At 38.3% G+C, this 24281-nt stretch overlaps 1 protein-coding gene across 1 annotated transcript in view; it reads right to left on the minus strand.

Annotated features, from left to right (window-relative positions):
* The window catches only part of CPNE4 (copine 4), a 187242-nt gene that overhangs the window by 158956 nt on the left and 4005 nt on the right, over positions 1 to 24281 (minus strand). Inside the window, exon 2 of the mRNA XM_066320811.1 lies at positions 18912 to 19099. Within this exon, the coding sequence (XP_066176908.1) occupies positions 18912 to 19099 (188 nt within the window). The remainder of the gene's footprint in view (positions 1 to 18911; positions 19100 to 24281) is intronic.

Below are 24281 nucleotides of genomic sequence, written 5' to 3' on the forward strand. Positions count from 1 at the left end.
GGTCATTTCCTGTAGTCCTAGCAATTGTTACTTGGGAGAAAAGCACTAATTTGAACTGCTTAAACTTTCTGGCCACCAGGAGAGAAATGTGCTTAATTATGTCTCTTAATCCTTAAGATAATAGCTGAACTTCAGAAAATTTGTATCATGACACCGATTTCACATATCACTTAATGTGTTTTTGTTTTTCTTCTTAAGGAGTTTGAAACCATGTCTGACACTGGTTTTAATAATCTGAAATTCAGTGATATTTGCCCGCTAAATTCATGATTCAGAACAAAAAGTTTGCAAAGAAGCCAATACCATAGGACTTTCAAATATGTCCAGGCACAATAGCCAACACTACCAAGCCAGAAGACAACACAACAATTCAGGAACATTTTCTCTATGTAAGTTATGAATCCACAATAAATAGTAAAATGTCATAATAGAAGGGCATGTAGAATGATATCTTTAGGTCCTTTCTACAACAGAATAAGGAGAGATTGTGCTTGGCAATTCTGTCTAACTACAAAGCTCTTAAGGTAGTTATTTTAGATCCAAATCACTGCTCCAGTCTCCCAGTGCTGCTCAAGGTGCCACTGGCAACTGGAAGCAGGACTGAGGCACAAAGGCAAGGATGACTTTGGCACACTGGGAGACGAGATACTCTTGAGCAACAAGAGATACCTAACACCAAACAGGCAAGATCAACCTTTGGGAAATAACAGGTCCTGAGCTGAACTAATGAGAAGGTCATCTGGGACTGGGTTCCTGACAATGGTGAAGGAGAGATGCAACTTCAGATGCAAACAGTAGATGGTTTCTGCTTTTCTGGATAGGAAAGGATATCTGATATACCTTCACCAAGTTTTCCAGTGCACACAGAATACTCAAGGGAGCAGCACAGTTGATTTTGTGAACCAATAAGGCCATGGAGTCCTACCCTGCAGACACACCACATTCCATTCTTTTTAATTCAGTCTTTTTTGCAGTATCTGCAGTTCTGTACACCGCAATAACAGAAACCCTTCCACAGCTTTTGCTGAATCACATATTTTTATGTTACACCCTGTACTGCATGCCAAAAAAGAGATGTGAAATTAACCAAAGGACAATAAAAATAATAAAAAACTCCCTTTCTGGGAGAATAATGAAAATAATGAAAACTGTAAACTTTATTACACAGTTAACAGTACAGAATCTACTGTTACAGTCAGTTAGACTATCAAACTACACCAAAGCACCTTAGTTCTTGCTACAAGAAGAAAATTTTAAACATGTAGCAAGGCTGCCTAAATATGTTTACAGGACCTTCTTTAGCATTATATTTGCTATCTGTTGATAATCTCAGGATAAAAAACAATTTTGACACAAGAGATAAATAAGGAAAGGAGAACAAGACTCTCAATGTTACTTTCCCAACAAACTGGAAGAACCTAAAACTGGTACCATTAGGTACCACAATGAAATAGCCACAATGAAATAACCAACAGTAAAACCTGTTCTAAAAAACCAAACCAAACCAACAACCCAAGCAAAAACCAAACCACTCTTCTGGGGGTGAAAAAAGGGGATCAAATTGTAGCATTTGTGAGTATCTACAATATTTGCTCAATTTTTTTCAAGTTTTTTCACAGGGAAAACCAAAGCTACCAAAACCCAGGCAAGCCTAATCCACCCAGACCCATTCTTCCACATTGCTCCATCAACTTCCCATCCTCACTTCTCACAAGCTTCAGAAGGTGTGCACAGCCTGTGCACAGGCTGAACCTGCTCCAGGAAATGATGCAGCATAGTTCACAAGAAAGCAAGAACAGTCTTCCCCATGGTCACTGCAACTGGGTTTTTTCTCCACCGCAGGAGAAACACAACACAATGGTGCCAAAGTAACCTCACAGACAGGACACAGGAGATGTAACCCTTTAGAGACCAAGACACAAAGAGAGCCACAGAGGACATGCCACCACCTGGTCATTCATAGTTATGATCTTTCAAGAGCAAGCAATTGGTTAAGAAGGAAAGCAGTCCCTTACAGAAGGCATCCCTGAAACACTGGACTTGCCACAAATCACATAGTCACAGAAAAATGCTGCCCACTGGTAAGGCTCAATTTCAGAAAGCCCCTCAGATTAAGGAGAGCTTCCTTTCCCCACTCAATGGGATGACACTGATTCATGCATGCTGAGCTAAGAGCATGCATAAATGTTTGCAGGATCAGTATCAAATAACCACATCCCTCTTCAAAAGCTCTCTATATAATCTGCAGGAAGATTCACACCAATTATATATTTCATTACTAATTATTCTAATTAAACTGACTGGTAGCACATTAGTGATTCAGACAGAAAGCAAAATATTCAGACTTTACATTCTCCTCCTCCACACTCCAGTGAAATCTCTAATGTATCTTATGATTTACTTATCTCAGCCCAAAAATACACTGAGAGTTTTTTTTAAAAAGTCATCAGCTTCCTCCAGCCTCTTACAAGAAATCCACCCTGTACAGGGAGATGGTAATGCTGTTTAATGCCATCCTCACTGTTTCACAGTTCCAGTTTATAAAACCTTTCTGTACTGGTGTACACCTCCCCACACCATCTCTGAGCACCAGAACAATTAGTTGTAATCTGCTACCATGAGCTGCCTGGTGGTAGCTTCTCATATTGCAGCTACTGTATTGTAAAAGTTCTCTCTGATGGTTCATCTCAGAGAATTTCCCGTGACTTAATGACTCACTTCTGTTACCCCACCTGCTCACAAACCCAACTGTGTTTACCTATAAGGGGCTGAGTGCCATATGGAGAGCAGGAACAAAAATCCCTAATCCCTGTATTAAGGAGAGCTATGACATCCTGCTGAGAACAGATCTTGCCATGTTTTTGTATTTTTATAGTAAATAAAGCTAAGAAAGGACACAGCTTTCTTGTGTCACTTTATATGTAAAGCATCATTATATCTCTCTGTTTGTATAGGGCTTTCCAAAAACATCATTAGGGTGAAGACTTGTGATTCAAAGCCAAGTGCTCAGAGTAGTAATTTCCAGAATGAAGACGACCTGTGCAGCCACAGTTTCTATTTTTGCCTGTGAATAATGATCAGCCTACATTACATGATGATTCCCTCCTTCCCTTCACCTCATTCCCACAGGTCTCACATGGTGCACAGGGCAGATCATACTCCTAAATGGAATACTGAATATAACTAAAGGATTGTTTCTTTCTCCCATGCCCCCTTACCCTGGAAAGACCAATACACAGAATTTACTGCAGTGCTTATGAATGTTTTACTGATGAAAAGACTTTCTTCAGATGCTGAACAGACATGGTACAATTTTGCTACTTTGTCTGTTTTTTGGGGGGGATTTTTTTGCAACTTACATGTGTCTTCCTGTTGACCTAAGAAACTTCTTCTGTGTATAAGCAAAAAAAAAGAAAAAAAGAATCATTAAATCAAATGCTTGATAAATCAAGAGTCTAGATTCACTTCTTTGTCTGGGTGATAGTCTTAAGATGTCTGGCTTTGTAGAACCAAGAGAAGATCATGATCTGCAGCAATATGTGACTGGGAATTGGAAGTACTTCAAAATCTGAAGATCTCAGCACCACGCTGTTCAAATCAATTCCTTACCAAGTACTCAAATAAAATAATAAAAAAGAATTTAAATTGCCCTACAAGGTGCTGGCCCAGAGTTCCAATTGCTTCTAAAATAAGATCCAGGTGCTCTTAAAAGTCTAAAGCAGCTTTTTAATTTTAAATTGCTCTTCACTGCATGTGCCATGAATGCTGATCTTTAAAAAGCATGTCTAAATCAAAACACTCCATATTGGAGGATAAATGCTTATAAAATATAAAAAAGACTGCATCAAGATAGCCCCAGCCAAGTTAAGTGGTAAGTCATGTTTAATATTTTCTCTAAGCAAAAGATAATAAAAAATAACCAAGAGTGTTTTATTCTCTTTTCTCTGTATCTTCAAATAAGAAACTTCTACTCCAAAGTAAGTTACTAGTTCATTTCAACTGCATCAGACTTAGTGCTACTCAGAGACCCATTGTTACAATTATTTTATTGCAATGACACGTAGAGACTTTGGAAAGGTTCTTAATAGTCTTTGCAAATAAAACAAGATATATTTCCTGCCCCTAATGGCTCACAGCTAAGTATTTATAAAAACACAGAACAGCATGGCAAGAAATCGGGGAAAAAATCACATCAGCAAAAGGATTACATTAGGTCTGAATTTGCATACATATGTATTTTAGAATAAAATTGCAATTTGTGAAATCAGATAGAAGGTGCCTGAAGAGTTTAAGAGATCAGTTTTACAAGTGATGGTGAAGAGTATGTCCATCACACCTATACCCACTGCAATCTGCTGCATGAAATATCACTCTGCAGACACACCATGACTGATTGGAGGAATTGCCACTTTGGCAAAAAGGATCAACAGAGCATCCATCCAGGTATAAACCTCAGTAAAGTATGATCCCACTGAGCTACATGCCAAGATTTGGGTCCTACCAGATTATTCCACTGAGAATGAACCACAGGATCACCTAGTTCGAAAAATACCTTAAAGATCACCAAGCCAGACCATTAACCCAACACTGCCAAATCTACCACTAAACCATGCTATTAAGCATCACATCTAAAAAACTTTTAAATAACTCCAGGAATAGTGACTCAAGCACTTCCCTGAGCAGCCTATTCCAACATTCAGTAACCACTTGGGTGAAGATTTTTTTTCTAATAACCGACCTAAACCTCTCTTGGTGTAACTTGAGGCTTTTTCATGTTGGTATCTGAGAGAAGAGACTGACACTCAGCTCTCTACAAACCCCTTTCAGGCAGTTGTAGAGAACAATAAGGTGTCCTTTCAGCCTCCTTCTTCCCAGTCCAATCAAATCCAGTGCCCTCAGCCACAGGACTTTTTCTTTAGAGTAGAGTGGCTTTCCAGAAGTCTCTGGAGTCAGCAAGCTTTAATGCTTCCTATTTTAAAACATTCATAAAGAAGTCAAATGAACAAAATTTTCCTTCCTCACAGCCATAGATGTCCTTTATAATAATCTCAGATCCAAAAGTCTATCCTCTAGGCTTCTCTTCGAACATCGCTCTGCTGCTCTCCAAGCTGTATTAAAGTTTCCATTTTTTATTTCTAAAAAATGGGTTTTTAAATACATTCTCATTTTGATTCTACAATAGTGTCTGTTCCATCTTGTCTTGCTCTCCACTTTCTCACATTCGAAAATACATACCATGCCCAAATAAAACTAACATGAGCCCTTCCAGCCAGGACATCCAGAACTTTCAGTAGCTCCCTGCTGGGGAAGAACAAAGACCCCCAGAGCTGTCACAAAGTAAGGTGAATCACTTTGTGACTTTTAATTAACTCAAAGCCTGGGATTTTGAATGCATACTGAAGGCAATATAGAGCTGTAAGGAAATCAACAATAATGTTACAAAAAACCTCAACTAACTGCTTTTGTAATAAACAAACTCTTCATAAATACTTCACTTCAGTGCTGTGTGACACAGACCAGCCCTCCTTTAATTTCATATAATAGCACCAACTTTTGGCAGAAAGAGGATTTCTGAATGACAACCACAGTATGTAACTTGGTCAGCAACCAAGTTCTACATATGCATTACATCACAGCCTTCTTTTCAGCTTTTCCTCTCCACATATGTAATGAAGGGAAAAGGCAGGCAGATGGCCATTAAATTATGTATTCTCACCACAAAGATCCCCAGGAGTAGCCAAATTATACAACACTTCACAAGAGACATTGAGATAAAAGTGTGGGCTCTTTAAATAGACTGACCTCCAACTCCAGCTGAAATCAGCAGCAAAAGCAGAGTGACACAATGGAAAGGAGGAAAAAGTAATTAGCCTGCATCCGCTGTGCTCCAGTTAAAGGGATAAGAGCACGTGGCTGCTTTGAAAGAGGATATCCAGATGGAAAGATGCATACTATGACAATGTATGTGAACTTTATGTCAGAATCTTATTTAAAAATATTCCCAACTGATATAAGTAAAATGTATTCAAAACCTTGAATGGACTTACTTTCAACGTTAATTAAAGATGCATGTATTCCTTGGAGTTCATAGTATTACCCCTCTAAAAATAATACGAACAAAAATTGCTGATGCCCAGCTGAGGAGAGTATATGTACAGCTTCTCTGAATTATAAAGAAAACTTTTGAATGGTTCCATAAAGTGTTAGAATGATTTCTTTCGTTCTTTAACTCAAACTCTGTGAATTGGAAATGTTTCCATCATAAAAGCTCAGAGACTGAAATATCACCAAGTTGGAAAAGTTACACTAAGTGTGTTGTTTTCCATTAAAACTGGGACGTGAAATCAGCTTCTTTTCCACAAAATGAAGGTCAGGACACGGCTACTTTAAATCATGACAACATCAGATCAAACCTGAAAAGCCAAGTCTAAAGTATAAATTGAAAAAACAAGCATGAAAGCCTTGTGAGCACTTTACTTTTTAGTGCCAATGCAGCAGTGCAACGTTCAGCAGCAAATGCAAAACCAACCAAAATCTGGCCAAAAATCCCCAGAAGCTGCAAAACAGCATTACATGCCAGTTGAATTCATAAATAACAGTTTTGTTTAGAATCAGAGTTTTATGTAGAATCAGAGTTGCATGTTGCAAGTCTCGCTCTCTACCATACAGTTAGTAATCATCAACTTTTGCCAATATTATTAGAGAATCTCAATAAATTCCCAGGGAAAAATATAAAGATATATGAAAAAGGAAAATTTGTCAGTAATATTTTGGACATGACTTCATTGTGGAGCTATAAGGCTAAATATGGCAGAAGACCAAGTAAGTCCCACCAAACTAAGGAAGAAAGAATGGACACTCCTTACCAAATGGCATGAAGCTGTGTCCAGGGAAGTTTAGGCTGGATATCAGGAAAAGCATTTTTACCTAGAGGGCTGGCTGGGCACTGGAACAGGCTCCCCAAGGAAGTGGTCACAGCACCATCCTGACAGAGTTCAAGAAGCATTTGGATAACACTGTCAGATACATGGTATGACCCCTGGGGATGATTCTGTGCAAAGCCAGGAGTTGGACTCAGTGATCTTTGTGGGTCCCTTCCAATTCAAGATATTTGATGACAGCTTTTTTTATTAAGAGAACGAGCATGACTAATGCAAAGATGGTCAAGAATCTACTTGGTATTTAAATTAAAGAATTGAGGAATCAACAAAACTGAGCACACACGAGACGCAAAAAAAGTACTGAAACATCGGATGACAGTGAACATAATGCAAATAACTTCAAACAGGGAAACAAAATCACGGGAATTTAGATTGTATATTCCTGTGCAGAACAGGAAAGACACATACATGGCAGCTGAAAAGCTCAATATAAGCTGGAGAAGTGCAAATACAGTTTTAAAACAGCAAATGCCACTCTCAGTTCCTGCATCCATGTGGAACCTGAAGGGCAGCCAGGGGAGTTAAGGCTGTTGAAGCTAGTCCAGTTCATTTGGCAGTGACATAGCATAAGCTTTTAAGTTTACCCCACTTACAAGGCAACGGCAGACTAATCAGCCCTCAAACAGCATTTAAAGTTAAATACAACAAGATACAATGATCAACCTGATGTTTCCCTGGAGAGGCATATGAAAGGCATGCAGTGCATCCCTTGGTTTTGCACCAGCAGCTGGTTCTACACCAATGGCATACACAAGCCAGCTGGTACCATAGCTAGGGCAATGGCTTTTTTCCAAATATTTGAAAAACAAAAGCCTCAAACCTCATATTTTTAATTGACTTGTTTTTTAATTGAGATTGACTTGAAAAACAAACCTCAAATCCCTCTGATTAAGTTTATCATGACAAATCCAGATTACCACAATGGATAGTTTTTCTGCTTCAAAAGCTCAACATTGCGGGTTGGTGGTGTGGAATAAAACTGAGCATCTCACAAAATTGTGACATTTACCTCAGATAGTTGCAGTTAATATTTCATGATGAATTTTAAACTAAAAAGTAGCTGAACCATACACTGTAGGCCTTTTGAACACAAAAAATTTTCATAGAGAGCTACAGCAATGACTCCAGTTCCAATGACTTACATGATCTTCTAGAGGAGACTGTTCAACCCAAGAATTGGCTTATCACATATTTTTCTTCTGCCATCTTTAAGTGTGACATTTTGAACAAATGGCCAGTAAATTTATACAGATCACCTGCACAATCCACACCAAAATATTGTGGTTTTCATATGGATTGTCCAAAGTACTCTGAAATTTTCTATGCAAATAAGCACCTTTGTAGAGCCAGGATCGGTACAATTTTGCTTTGCTGTCAGCAGCAGTGGCGTGGTGGTGGTAGCAGCCACTCCAAGCCCTCTGCCAGGAACTGGGGATATTTTCCACCCTGTGGCTTCCTCCTCTTCAGAGACTAGTCTTACTAGTTTATATCTAGGATCTTCTTTTGGTGAACTCTAAGAGTAGCAAAGAAACAAGAGAAGAAATCACAATTCTGGTAGTTGATGCAATGTAGCTCCACTTTGATCACCTGTTCTTACATGCAAAATTGTAAAGTTCTCAAGGGGAGAAACAAAAAAAAAAATCAGTCTATACCATTTTTGGGAAAAAACAAAACAAAACAAAACAAAACAACAAAAAAAAAACCAACAAAAAAACACCAACAAACTTTTAAAAATCAGGCAAAAATCAGGAGTCTGTATTCTGGTCTGGTTACAACATAACTGATACAAAATATTTTTAAGTTACTACCAAACATATGGAAATATGGGAATTGGAAACAGCAGTTCCAGGGAAGTTGCTTTTACTTTCCTTTGCATAAACTTGAACTCCATCAATTTGTGTCAATAGCACATTCCCTTACTATGTAATGGTTTTAAGCCAAACCAGCTTAATGAACTTAGTATCCCTGGTCAATCAATATTTGAATAGAAGTCTTTCCAAAACACAACTGCAGTAGTTCAGACTATTTTCTAAATCACTTATTCTCAGAGTTTCAAAAGTGCTCTTTTCCTTCAGGAAACAATTTGTGTTAAACCCTAAAACACCTCAGAGTAAACACTGAAGAGGTTCACATTGCTGACAATTTCTCAGTTCCATTCTGATGCTACAGGTTAAGAATCAGTGTACTGAATCAATCAAGTGAATTATCTATTTACAAAGCAGCTCCAAAGATTCCTGTTTACTGTAGGTTTATCACAATCTGTCAGACTACTGAAGTCAAACCAGGCTTAAAATCTGTCGTGGAGATGTGTCAAGTTTGTGTATCTGTAAAAAATAGCTCCTGAGAGGAAGGCATATGACTGAGGTAATCCAAAATGTGCATGTGCCTGCCCGTGATAAAAGCAGCCTTAGACTCTCCATCCAAGTTTAAAATACTGCATATCTGATAGATAATTAAACTGCAGGGGAAGAGAGCAAGAGAAATTTTTTTTTAATGTTGAGCTGCTGACAGTATAGAACTCCTCCTCTCCTCCTGTATATATTCCTACCAAACTCGTCATTCAAGGTTAAGAAAGAGTGGGAGCACTGTAAAACCTTTTTCCTGATATCTTCCTTAGATAATTTTGAAAACATTTTTAATCATCTCTTCTTTTTTTTTTTTTCTTACCCTACTCATAGAACAAAACTCTAAGACCTGATGTGGTTAAAAAGGAGTAAATATTGGAAAAATCTTGTTTAATTGCATATGTATATATATGATCATATGTATGTATGTGTGTTTGTGTGTGTGTGTATGACTGAGAACACTGTGTAAGAGTCACAGCTTTCATGGAAAACTGTCCTGGGAAAAAGTTGTGCAAAGTTAATGAAGCATGAATTAAGAACTATCAAATAGACAGCATGGCTAAAGGCAGTATTTACAAGAATGTCTTAGGATGATTAGAAACACTGACAAAAGTACATTAACAACAAAGAAATATCTAAAACTGCATGGGAAGTTTCCTGTTAATGAGGCAAAAAACCCCGCTTTTATTAATGTAGAGTAAAATATTTTATTGGCCATAGTGTTTTGACGTTTTAAATGTTACAAATACAAGAACAGACGAGAACTCCTCTCAGTTCTTAGTATTTTATGTCTCCAATGCAATTACTCAAAAGTTAAGATGAAGGCAAAATTTTCAAGTGGCTTAAAATGGTTCAAAATGTTTCTACCAACAAGGATACACAAATGTTTGCAAAGCCATGGAGAAATCCAAGTACAGAGCATCCAATCCTGTTCCTTCACAGGTATGAACGACAAGGTAAGTACACAGCACTGCTTGCAAACACAGACATGCTCTGGCTGAAGGCATCTACTGGAGGAATGAAACTGTAAAGAAATTGTTCACCAGGAACAGAGTTCCTCAAACATATCCATAATTCCTGATCCTCTGGATGTTGACATAGGATGTAAAGAAGTACGGGTCATTCAGATTTCCATCTAAGCTAGTGGAGTATTGAACTGATTTTTAAGCATGTAACTATTTCCTAACATAGAAAAATGACTACATGATCCCACATTTCATTTCCATGGCTCCCCTAGGCGCTGATTTACCAGGCAGAGGGCTGCTGGATCTTCCTGGGAGAAGATGCTCCAGGCCGCAGGTTCAGGGAGAGACCATGCAGCTTTTACCACCTCTCAGACATAAGCACTCCCTCCTGACTTCTCAGGAATACACTTGGTTTTATTCAATTATGTAAACTACGAGAAAATAACTCTTCAGTCTCCACAGCTTGAAGACAAGGGACCTGAAGAGGTTTAGTGGTACAGACAGAGAAGCCAGCTTCCAGTTCTGGCAGAGAGGAATCATCCCACCCAAATATGACCACTCTCAATAAGAACAAAGACATCTACTTTTTCTCTTGCACATACACTACATTTCACAAACTGCACTACAGAGGCAGAAAATGATGTCTGAGCTGGTGGAATAATATGATATTTCATAGATATTGACTCAACATGACAGTATTTGTTTTCAGTTGAGACAATCTGTCTGATTCAAATGAGTTCAAGCTGAAAGACTAGCTGATTTAAAGTCAGGAAAAAAAGCACTGTGGTTGTCTTTAAATGCTGAGACAAGGAGGAGGCTCAAGAAAAAGCAGCAGTGATGGATGAGATAAAAACAAGAGGGAGTTATTATAAAATGGATTTTAAATAAATAGACACATTACTACCTCGGGTCTAAAAAGAAAAATCTCATCAAAACCTAATGATGTTCATATTTCTGAACTAGGCACAGGAGGAAAAAATTCCCAGTACTAGCTTCTTATCAAGTATTTGCCAACACAAGAAAATTAGAGTCTTTAGTTTTCAGACTTCCAACTTTGCATAAGTAGTTTGGAAAGATCTGGGAGAGAGTTTTTTTGGTGTTTTTTTTTAACAAGAAGGGTAATAAAAATTACAGTTCTAGGGTTTGAGCTTATGTATATATATTTGTAAATATGTACTAAGTGCATTAGGGGCTGAACAGGATATGATGAATGATGCTTTGTTGGATATGGAGGAAAACTGCATAGCAAATGGCCTCCATGTGGAGAATTTTTCTTTTTCCAGAAAGAGTTAATGACAGGTCGTCTTCAGCAGGCAAACCCTTGGAAGAAAGGGTGCCTCCAAAATATTAAGGCTTGGAAAGAAAGATATCTGATTAGATGAATTCAGGCTGAGAATGGACCAAGATAAAACATTCAATTAGCCTGCAGCCTGACCCCACAGACTTCCAATGGTGCTTGAAAAGATGAGCTGTCTTTGACAGTCACACCTTACAAAAAGACTTCAAGGAAATGTACCAGGAACAGAACGCAAAAGCTAAAAGCAAATCTTGGCAGAAACAGAGGTTACCAAGTAGTTTTGAGTAAAGAAACATTCATTAGCATGAACAGAGACTGGGTAAAAAAGGTGAAAGAAAAGTATGATATTAAATTATGAGGATGAAATAAACCCTAAAGGCATATACACACGCACAATGCTATGATGTAAATAAAGTCACAGCTTTCAGTTTGAAGAGTGAAAACAAGCTAAGTCTACTGCCACTTAAAACAAACTTAAGCATCATCTTCCAGGAACATCCCTTGGGAAGTGAATGCTGCAGGACGGTTCCCGTCTCTTCCTTGGTCCACTGGTCAATAATCAAAAGCAGTACTCACAGATCATCACCTGCAAGTTGTGCAGGGCAGAGAGCTGGGCTAACACAAGACCAACTGCTCTGAAGGCCAGAATGATCTGGGCAGGAGGGGCCAATCAACTTGACTGCCAGCCCTGAGTTAGGAAAGGTAGGACTTTGGCCACCTTGTGGCTCTATTAGAAAAAATCCCATTGCCTTTATTTCCTGATTAAAGTCTTGATCATTTCAATTAAAGACTCAATTCTTCCCCATTGGCTTATGTCAACCACACTCGACATGAATCCAGTTTTACAATAGATCCAGTATTTCATTCAAGACTTCGATCTAAGCTTTGGCCAGAGAACTTGCAGGTAGCATTTTCAATTATCAGCCCTCCTCTACATCCAGAAGAAAAAAACTCCCAAATTTGCAAATGAATCAGATGCTTCTTCACAAAGCGAAGAGCTAATTTCATAACCTCTATTCAGTGAAAGCATCACCTTGCCACCAAATTTGGCACAACCTGATATAAAACATCTCATCAGAACTTTTTAAGTTCCTTTCTTTGTCAGGGAAAAATCTTCCTAAGATGGTATGTTCATCTTACTATAACCCCATTACTCACAAATAATTTCATCCAGGATGTTTGTTCACCAAGTTGAAATCTTAAGAGTGAAATCAGAAAAATAGTATCTAGAATCTGCTCTAGCATTGACTAGAGCATTATTTTTAAAAAACCCCAAACTTCCAATAAACCAGCCCACCGTGAAGACTTGTAGTTTTTTAAAGAAGAGAATAAATCCCAAATTGCTGCTCAGAAATCTCTGTGGAAATGCAACAACAGGTTATGGCACTACATCTCTGCAATGCTCTGAAATAAACACAGCTCAAATAACTACCCAAAAAATCCATGTTTCTTGATAGCCTAGGCATGCTGAATCTTCAAAATATAGGTTGCCCTTTTATACAGCCACTGACAAATCAGAATAAAATCCCAAATGGCACTGAAAAAATGAACAGGGATTTTCTCAGTGTCTGCTTTAATAAAGGAAAAAGGAACCTAAAAATAATCAGCTAGAGGCAAGTTCAAAAAATACAAGTAATATTACTTTATTCAACCCCCACTTAAGCTGCTGAGCCCTTATGTCCCATGATATCCTGAAATCTTATCTTTTATATACAAAAACTTTTAAAATTATTTGAACTGAGTTGTGGAAGTTATTCTAACAACCTCTTTTACAATTACAAAGGTAAAAACTCCTGTTTAAGAACTCCCTGAGCTACAGATCACTGAGAGCTGGAAGAACAATCTGGAAAGACACTTTTATATTTCTCTGATCCCATACTTTTTCATCATCACCAACTAGATGCGAGATAGGGTTAGGCAGCCTCAAGCCTCATTCTGTATGGCTGATGGTGGCAATTCTTGTTTCTGATGAGTGAAACTTCCAGTTCCATCCAAATGCTTAATCTATTACCTGTTCATCAAAATGAACTAAAAAGGATGTAATTTTTCATGTGTACTTATATGTGGGGTTTTTTTCCCTCTTCACAGAATTTTTGTGTGCATTTTGGAACAGTTTGGTAGAGTCATGGAATATATCATCCCACAGACTCCCCTATTTCATGGCTTGTTGGCTTCTGCAGTGGGCTGTAACAGCCACAGATGGATAACATGAAAGCTACTTTTGGGTATCTATGGAAACAAATAGCTGAAGTCTGCCTCAGGGTCTTCTCTTCAGATCTTTCACCCATGCTAGGAAGGGGCAGGGAATTTCTCCCAGTCCCCAATACAGAGGGGAGAGAAATGTGGCAGCAGGTGCTGGGAATGTAAATGAGGTAGGTGAAAAGGCAGAGGAAGAAGGAGGATGTGGGATTTCAGAAATGAAACAAAAGAGAGAGCAGGACTAAGGGGAAAAGCAAATACAGATGAAGAGCAAGACTGTCCTTCCTATAGCTTCATTCCTATGCAGCCTGTTTAGTAGGCTCCACTGTGTATCCTATACCTTAACTGGTTCCATGCATTTCCCAGCTCACTGGTCTCTACCATCTGTATGCACAAAGGTCTGTGTGGATGTGCAGGTTGATGGGAAAGGAAAAGGAAATACAGAAAACTCAGGTTTGTTTGTTTAGTCCTGCCAAGCTGATCCTTCAAATGTCATCCTGAATTAAAAGTGAATAACTTTTATTTTAAGAATATCAATGCATTTTTACCAAAGCCCAATGAGTTTTTCCACAAATTGTGAGAACCTTTCAACAACAAAAAAAATTATCTATTTCAGTAAACAAACTTTTTCATTCTAACAATTTCACCGAATTCCATCAAGATGACTTTTAGCAAGTGCATGTTGTCCTTGGGTGCTGCTTTATTTGCTCTGCAGTTATTAAGGTTTAATAAAAGCTTTGGGTAAAAAGCAAAACCTCCATCTGGCTGTTCAAATCCACAAGGCAGCAAACACTATCTGCCCTTCTGCTGAAAGCCAGAAGAGTACAACTACAGTAAGCCCTCTCTGATTCCCAAACATGGCTACTTGTCTTCCTAAGCCCCTCTTCTATTTTCATATTCCTTCACATTCCATCTGGTTATGTCAGGCTGTACAACACCTCCTGATCGCCTGTAAAACTTGTATGACCAGACACAGCTCAGTAATTTAAACAGCTTTCAAAATAACATGTACTATGTGTATTTGCCATATGCAGATAACCTGTGAACAGGCCCAAGCTGTTTTCTTGTGAATAAGGAGTTAATGAGAATGCCAGTGCCAGCACATCTCAGCTGAAGGCTCCAATCCTATACGTTAGCTAACAGTTAACATTTATTACACATGGACATTTAGACTCTAGATGGATAAAATTATCATTAGAGCAAAGGAATTGATCATCATGTACCTCAGTCATTCACCATCTGAAACTTAGTACAGTATTGAAACTCCTTGAACACATTCAAAGCAAGATGGAAAAACAGCCATTTAATAATTATCTTAAGCAAACAGCCTAAGTACAGCATTTGGACACTCTGCAAGTTTGAAACTGCCTAAAATTATGGCCAGAAGGGCTAAAATTCAGCCCTGGATCAGCAAATAGGCTTTTAGTACACAAACATAGTATAATCTTAAATTCTGCTGTATCACACCCTGTCATGTTAGACTTCATACGTGAGGAGGAGTAAACTACCAATTTTCCTGGGGGACCAAACATACAATTTACTTTCTATCTTGGTGGAGATAGTGCTTTTCAGCCAGCACCAACATACATACACGGGGAAGTGGAGGGGGGAGGTCTGTGTGCACACTTGTGCATGTGTGTGTGCTAATTTCTTTACAGAGAAACAACTACCTAGACAAGAAGAAAAAAAACAACAAGCACATCTGTCTCAGAATGGGGGAGAGCACCAAGAATCCTTTGAGTATTTGTCCAAGATCCTGATGGTTTCACTGTTGGGGAATTTTGTGTCCCTCGTCAAATCATCTAGGGAACTACAGACCCACCAATTTCACCTCAGTTCCTGGGAAGTTGATCAGCAGTTAACCCTAGGCACATTAAGGATAAGAAAATCATCACGAGTAGCCAACCAAGAAAAAGTCTTGCCTGAACAACTCGACAGAGCTCTAAGATGAAGCAGACCTACCTGGCCTGGCAGATGAGAGAAGAGCAGTGGGTATTTTCTACCTGGATTCCAATAAGGCCTTTGAAACTGCCTCCTGTAAGATCTTCATAGAGGAGCTCTTGATGCAGGGAGTGGATGAGCAGACAGTGAAGTGGACTGAAAACCAGCCAGGTCCAGAGGCTGGTTATCAGTGAGACAAATTCTAGCCAGATGCCTGTGACTAGCAGTGAGCCCCAGGGATCAGAATCCTGTTTAAGATCTTCATTAATGACCTGGATGATGGGGCAGACTGTACCTTCAGCAAGTTTGTAGGTGACACACCTGGAGGACTCAGGGGGCATCTTGTCAATGTAATACCTGAAGGGAAGGTCCAAAGACAACAGAGCTGGGCTTCTTTTCACTGGTGGCTAGCAGCAGAACCAGAGGTAATGAGCACAAGCTGAAACTTAGGAACACATCAGGAAACATTTTTTCACTTGTGACAGTGACCAAGCACTGGCACAGGTTGCCCAGGGAGAATGCAGAATCCCCCTCCTTCATGTAATATTCAAAACCTGTCTGACACAGTCCTGGGCAACTGGCTCTAGGTCCTCACCTGAGCAGCACACGGACCATGGGACCTCTAGAAGTCCCTTCCAACCTCACCAATTCTGTGTCTGGGAAACAAACAAACAAAAGCCCCCCAAACTATAAAATACAAAAAAATACAGGAAAAACACAGTTTAAAAAAATGAAGAAGAATACTTAGATGTCATTTCCAATCTCTGGAAATGGCACCAACCCACTCTACAAGAGCATAAACACATTTTCATTCTATATTTACATGTGTGGGTGGCATAATTTACACACACACACACATATGCACACACAGAACTGAAAAAAAAAAAATTCCTCAGCAACAGGCTGACATATTTTACCAAAATCCTCCCAGAGAAAAAATGTGCACAGATCACTCACTTTCAGGGATTGTCTGCATGTGTAGAGTGAGTCCCTTATATCCCAGTATCTCTAACTTAATTCACAATGCAATCCCATCAGCCTAAGCCCACATGCTTCAGCTATATCTGGCCCAAGAGCAGCCATGCAGCCAGCCCTCAGTACTTTCCATGGATTTCAAACGCACTTATATGCAAGAGCACAACCTACACAGACCACAACTTGTATTTCAGACACCTTCAGTTCAGCTACTCCTTGCTGACAAAACCTCACACAACCAGGCAATCAGTTCATACATTTCAGTAATACTGTATCTTGCTACAGCACATTTGGATCTCCAAAAGGTTTAAGGTATCTGGAAATCCAAGATGATTTATTAAGGCACTAAATCCACACTCCTCAGTTCTACTTGTTTTTTTGGGTTGCCATTTTAGTGATTTCTATGTTGAATATACTCACTTCGCTGATAACTGGATTTTACTTTTTTTTAATTATTACTTGGTCTGTTTTTTCAGGTCTTGCTGGATCATTGATTGCCATCAGCAGAAGATTCTTCCAGCCAAATTATGTGTCCAGCTATACCTGAATGACTCTGCTTAATTTAGCTCAGCAATTGGAACTTAATTAAAAATTCTGTTAAGAAGGTGCTGGCCAGAAAAGACTCATCATGGCAGAGTGGCATTTGCTTTGCAGCACTGATAGGAACATGAACTAATAACTTTTTTTTCCTGTACTAAAATGAATTACCTGGATTCTCACTAGACAGTAGGAGCAACTGACATAAGATGAGAATCATATCAGTGGGTAGATCTGTTCTGCAAGAATGACTCTATTCAGGCAATTGCTTTCCAAATTACAAACCACATCAAATGAAGGGAATCTCCACTGCTACATCAGAATATATAATTTAAATATTCTTACCCTTCCAAACTGTATGTAAATGCACCCGAAGTTATTCAGAGAACTGAGACAGCATAAAAGTTTTCATTGTGTCCTTTCCAAACAGGGGCATTTCATTTATTTTGACCTTTAATCCAGTGCTTGGTTAATTTCTACTATTTGTGTGATTACACACAGTGCAGCTAATTGCTATTTTTTCTACTCAGAGAACGAAAATTACATTTTTTTTGGCTAACTATTATATCACCCTAAATTTCAATTACATGGACACACTGATTTCGTAGCACTTAAACAGTGGTGAGAGTTTTATTTCTATTTATAGTCTGGTTTTCCACCAGGGATATGTCTAGTGGTTCTACAGGAGCAAACTACGAAAAGTAGAATACCATCAAAACCCCCTTAACTTTCCTAGGCTGATGCTGGTCTGAACAGGAAAAAATTCATAGGTCAAAATGATTGGAATAAATGAAACAAAATCCTCAAAACCTGAAAAACTTGGCTGAAAACACTAAATTAAAAGATCCTTGAATTTAAAATTTTGCTTTCTGCATATGCTCACCATTATTTTTGTCTTTTCATAGATAAGACAATTATAAGCTGAATGCTAATACTCTTTTTAAGAGAGGGATGAATATGCACACAAAATTAACTGGATTAAATAAATTACTAATTTTCTCTTACATACTTTCTATTACCTTTTTTAAGTCACACCTTTTAGCTTGATTAACCACAAACACTCAACTATAACTTTTAAGTAAAATAACCAACAAGATGTCATTAAAAATATTACATTCCATTCTATGTTCTGACGTTACAATTCTAATTTCTTTAGAGACCCCATGTTTCCAGTTATCAAAGAAATTGTTTCCATGATTGTGTAAAGTAACACAAAGCAGTATTTCAATCAAACATGTGACCTGCAACACAAGGCAAATTGACAAAGCAAATACATTGGTTTACCTGACTGCAACAATGAATCCAACTGTAACGCTCAAAATTTGCAAGTTAAGCTACTCTGTTACCAAATCCCTTGCCAACTAATAATAAATCCCCCCTCTCTTTATATTGTAATTCCTAGTGGTCACTATCATTATCTGCGCTATTATATAGCTTTTATGAAAAAGTAAGGCCTAAAGGGAAAAGTTCTATGATGCTTCGTGCTTTATTCATCTTGGTTTTTTAATCTAGATTCCAAAGAGAAGTTCAAAGTTTCTGATTCAAAGTGCGTTAGGGTTAATGGAAAATCTCCCTTCCCCCTTGCAAGATTATGCCAGAGGCTTCAAATTGCTTCTTCCCTTTACTATTCTTGCTATTTCAATTTGGCCTCAGTTTGTCTATGCCACCCTAAAGTGCCAGAAGAATCAATTTTACTTTATTAAACACTTACCTCAAACCACTGGCCATGCGACTGCATTTTAAGGATGACACAAGGATCTGGTTTTGAGAGGGCATCCCTGTCTGATATGCCTTTGCATGCAACTCGCAACTCCACTTTAGTCAGGCATGGGCTGTTAAAAATTCCCAGAGTATTGGCTGCTGATTCATAGATGTTGCTCATTTTCTTCATTCCTTGCTCTGAAAGAGAGAAAAAGTCTATTAAGGATGGTGCACACATGGTACAGCCCCTCTCTCCACACAGAAGCCAGTGCAAAGTTCTGCTAGATAGCAACAGTGAATGAGAACCAGACCATGAGGAGAAAGAATAAAATCCAAGGAATACCTATAGAATAAAGAAATAATCATCTCATATGTTTATAAGTAAGCCAAGCTCAGAATGAAATTTTCCACCATGCTTCTGAAGTCTTGGGGTGAACTCTGACCTTGACTTCCAGCTCTCTTCCTGCTTATAGAGCCACATTTCCCCAAGCCAAAGGATAGACAGACAGGATGGTAATTCTTAATTTCTTATGATAACACTTCAACAAGGGTAAATTAAATTTGGTTAACACTCCTCCAATCTGCTTTTATTTCCCTCTATTTTTCTAAAGAGTATGTACTTCTTCTTACACAAATTTTTGGCATAAATGCCATACAAGGTCCCTTTCATACTAACCTTAAATACCAAAATATATTTTACTGTTTCAACACTTAATGAAGATTATTTGCCTCCATTCCTAAGCAAATAGCCAAGACTGATGTTCTGATCAGAAGGGCAGGATATTTATGCTGCCATGTCTCATTGTTATGGAGTCTTTGCTCTTTTGGGTCAGGAATCAGGGTTACATGAGCACAGGTAGCTGGAATAACAAGGACCTCCAACCTCTACTTCATTATGAACACCATCACCAATCTTGTAGCTCAAGAATTTTCCTCAACAGAAGCAACAAAAATATTTTAACACAGAGCTTACCAAAAATCTCTATATAACCATTTTTTCATCAATAAAGAATAAAGGAACACTATAATTTGCACATTTTTTCACAGCCTGACCCTTTAAAAATCTTCTTCCTAATACATGGATTAGCGTCTTCATCACTTTACCCATACGTAACAGCCACAAAAATTTAATCTCATGCTTCAAGCAGGCAGATTTGTCTTGCCATTTTATCAGCAAGACATTTTAGTGGTTTCAAACCTTGTCACAGTCTATTCCACAAAACTCTGTTCTCAGAGGTTAACGTTTTTTGAGAACTATTTTGATCAAAATTACATTTCAGAGATATGGAAATGAAAGTGAAGCTTTCTTTCCCAAATCTCCTAAGATAAAAACAAACTCAAAACCCAGAGAATCACACCAATCCAGCTTTCCTATGAATTAGAAAGGTAAAATTAGAAAGGTATTTCTCAATTCAGAGTAAGGGGAGTTGGCAGTAGAGTATGAACCACTAATACAGGCAGATACATTTCAAGAATGCAAGCCTGAATGATGAGGCAGATTATCCGTTCCCCTGGGAGAATGGATAAAAGCTTTTCAACAACTTACAGTTCTTCAAATCTATACAACAACTTACAATATGACCATTGACCTGCTGTGACTACCCCATTCAGATACAAGTGAAGTGAGCCCGAGTGGACCCCAACCAACCTCTGAAGCTCAGGCTCTACAGGCATATTTGAAATGTGAGCCCCACCACAAACAGAGTCCCTTAACATCCTAAGATCAAAACAGCCACCTTCAACCCCTTCCAGTTACTTGTAAATATTGTCATCTAAACTAGTGTCCCTTGGATTTACTGCTAGAAAATAAACACAAATAAGAAAATACGCAAAATAAGAAAAACTAAGCAACACATGGAAAAGGTAATGATATTGGGCTACATTATAAAGCGAGGGACTGGAGAGACTGTTGTCTAATTATTCATCATTTTGTAATCCCATCTCCTTCAGAAAGCTGCTCAACAAGCTCATCCCACACATTTACAAGACATTTTTACATGTTGCCCTTTCCAAATTGAAATCCATTTGAAAATTGGGTTAATTCTGTCTCATACACATCATGCATCATTAATAAAATGTCATCCTTTGTGCAGAAATAGTCTGGTGATTTAATTAAACTGGATGATTTCAACACTGAAGAGAAGAGGAAAACGTAGCAGAGTGAGGGGGAGAGATGTATTTTTCTCCCTCCTACAATAATTATATACTATTTTTTCAGAACAGCAGGTAAGTATAAAAATTATATTTCTTTTTATCACTACAACCATTATTTCAGCATTTGCAAGTTCTAAATTTATCAATGGAAAATATCAAGCCATAGCCTTATTCTTTTGTCTCATTATATTCTTCTTTTAATATAATCACCAGCTTGGGCTGTTGTGCTGATGTCACATCACCAGGAAGCTGGAGGCCTGGAAAATAGCTTCTGAGCCCACTGAAAGTGGCTAAAAATGGTATTGTTTTGCACAAACATAGGCAAGTTAGATTGCGTAAGAAGCTTTTTTGTCAATTAACTACATACATTATTGATGGAGGGAAAATTATTCATTTTTCTTTGCTACAAACTCTTCCTTTTTCAGTTCATTAGAACCTTGTTATTCCTTCAACGTCCAACAGTTTCCATATTCACTGAACAAGAGCTGTACCCATTAGAGGAAAGCAACAGCACAGATACAAAAACTAAGTGAAATAAGTGATAGGCCACATATTTCTAAAGTTTTCATCTCATCGTTGCATACATTCTCTCTCATTTCCCTTGGAAAACAGGAAAGTGGTGGATCATATGCTTCCCACACAAACTTATTAGCCAGTGCTAGACTGAACAGAATGGGAAAGCAAACCCAGGCTTTCTGTTTTCGCCTCTCCATAGTGAAACATCAAAAAAAACACTACCAACTGGAAAAAAATTAAAACTGCACTATGCTGAAATTGAAATGTACTAGGCTTCAAAAAAAACCAACCAACCAACAAAAATCCCTAACAAACAAACAAAACCAAACAAAGAATGTGTCAGCTACAAAGAAAAAGTGAGAACCTTGAAGACAGGTCTCTGTTGCCAGTCTCTCAAACATGTTCTATATCTGGTATATTTAGAGCTCATTTACTAGAAATTACCATGCTCTTTTGGCCTTTTTTAAGAGAGTCATGGCTCAAAGTGGTCTTACTGATATATATGATGAGATGGGGAACGAAGGAAATGAAGCCAAATTCTTGTCAGTAATGCCCAGTGACAGCACAAGAGCCAACAGGCACAAACTGAAATTCAGGAAATTCTGATTAAAGAAAAGGAAATTGTTTACTATAAGTTTGGTTGGACACTGCAACGTGCTCGGAGAACATGTAGCGTCTTCATCTTTAGAGATATCCAAAACTTGTCTGGACACTGCCCTAAGCAACCTACTTTGAGCACAGGCTTAGAATAGATGATCTGCAGAGGTCCTTCCCACCCTCTTCTACTCTGTGACTAACCAGCAAACAATCGAATTACAAACTTTTTAGGGTACAGATTGTCTCTGTGATATGTTATTGAACTAATTGATTATTTGGGTCCCTTGGCTCCAAAGCCATGCAGAAAAACAAAATATATACATGAGCTCAGCATTTCTGGTACAAAGTAATGCCACAAAGGCATCTATGTGTAGGTATTTCATTAAAAACAACAGCACACAAGTTCAGAAAACTGTGCCTACCTAGATAACTGGATTACAATGAAAATCAGTCTTACACATTTGACAGCTACATCTTTCTCTATTCAGGGGGACTAAATGGCTTAAAGATCTTCAGTTGTCTAGTGCCTGCAGAAGTAAGGATCTTTGTGACACAGAACACAACGAGTACATGCCTCTCTCCGGGAGCTAAACAACTTGAATTCAGCTCATACAACCAGATCCAACTTACTATAAAATGGTGATCCACATAACCTCACCACATACTTATAACTAGGCTCCTTAGATTCACCATGAAATAAATCTAAGATGCAATCTGAATCCAGATTTCAAGTTGACTCCTTGGCCCACAGAGTCATATTGCCCTCCTACAGAGACAATGTCCAAAAAGCTTTTCTGCAAAAAAAATGAAGAGATTTCTCTCTCACAGCACCTCGTGAAGAATCAGAGAAACATTCACACCCAGCCTCACCTTCAGTTCAGGTAATAAGTGAGCAGCAAATGAGAAAGCTGCTGAGACTAAAAGCAGTAACCAGTGTGCTTTGCATTTAGAGAAAGGCCTTGTTATTTAGAAACCTGTACTCCAGACCAAACTACATGCAAATGAATTTGGAGGTTGCAGGTTTCCCATCACCATATATTGAGAGCTGTGCCTGAATTATTTTACTGGCACTTTGGGCATGAAATGAAAATGAGCTAATAGCATCTGTCTGCTTCTACAGAAGTAAACAGCAAGAGTCTGCTCCTGGAAAGGTAAATTATGCTTGCAGTATGTGCACGTGGTGGGAAATACTAACAGTAGAGTTACAGGAAATATGAGCTGTGAATAAGTGCCTCCAAAAGAGAGCAGCCCTAAAAGCACTGGATGTTGTGACACTAACTGCTCCCTACGTATTTACACTTAAAAATTATATATGGGAGAGGCATTTAGTATTCAAAACACATGAACAGCTTAACTCTATAGATAGAAGGCTTTGTACCTACAGTTTCTGGATCTTCCAGGGTTTAAAGTCTAATATAAGGAAGTATGAAAACCGAGTCTATAGTTAGAAGCTTAAAATTAATAAAACTCAGATCAAGTTAAACAAAATACAGTGAGAGCAAGATTTATAGAAAAAGCTGAAATTATGTTGGGTATTCAGGTAGAAGAGTTTCTAAAAGTTCCTTTGTTTAGTAATTTGTTCAACTCCAGCAGAAAACAGGCCATGGACACCTTCAGGGAATGATAGTAATTGAGGTAAGTAATTATTTTTCTTTAAGAAATTTCATGTAATTGGGAATTTCCAATCTCTAATAATTACTGAATCAGCTGTTGGCAGCAAGGCTTTTTTGGTTGTGAAAAGCAAATCCACTCTTTCACAGTCAGCTGTAAATAAGTTTTGTACAAATGAGGAAAGGTGGGAATTCATCAGGAGTTCCTGATTCAGTAAGTTCATTAAATTAATATTCCATGTGTTTAACTGGGAGCTCACTGAGACACCTGGCTTGCCCAGGTCTGAACAGAGATCCCAGCATGACACGGAAAGCAGACCTATCTTTATTATTATATGTATTAAGGTTTTTTCATTATGTCTAATCTTTGTTGCTGCTGATGCCATTGCCTTGGCCTTCCTCTGGAAACTGCTCATGAACAATCAGTGCTATCTTAAAACAGAGTCATTCAATTACTTATCTTTGACCAAGTTCCTAGACTCCTGGTTTTCAGCCATATCTCA

This window comes from Sylvia atricapilla, chromosome 1 (assembly GCF_009819655.1).
Source record: "Sylvia atricapilla isolate bSylAtr1 chromosome 1, bSylAtr1.pri, whole genome shotgun sequence".
Lineage (NCBI taxonomy): Eukaryota > Metazoa > Chordata > Aves > Passeriformes > Sylviidae > Sylvia > Sylvia atricapilla.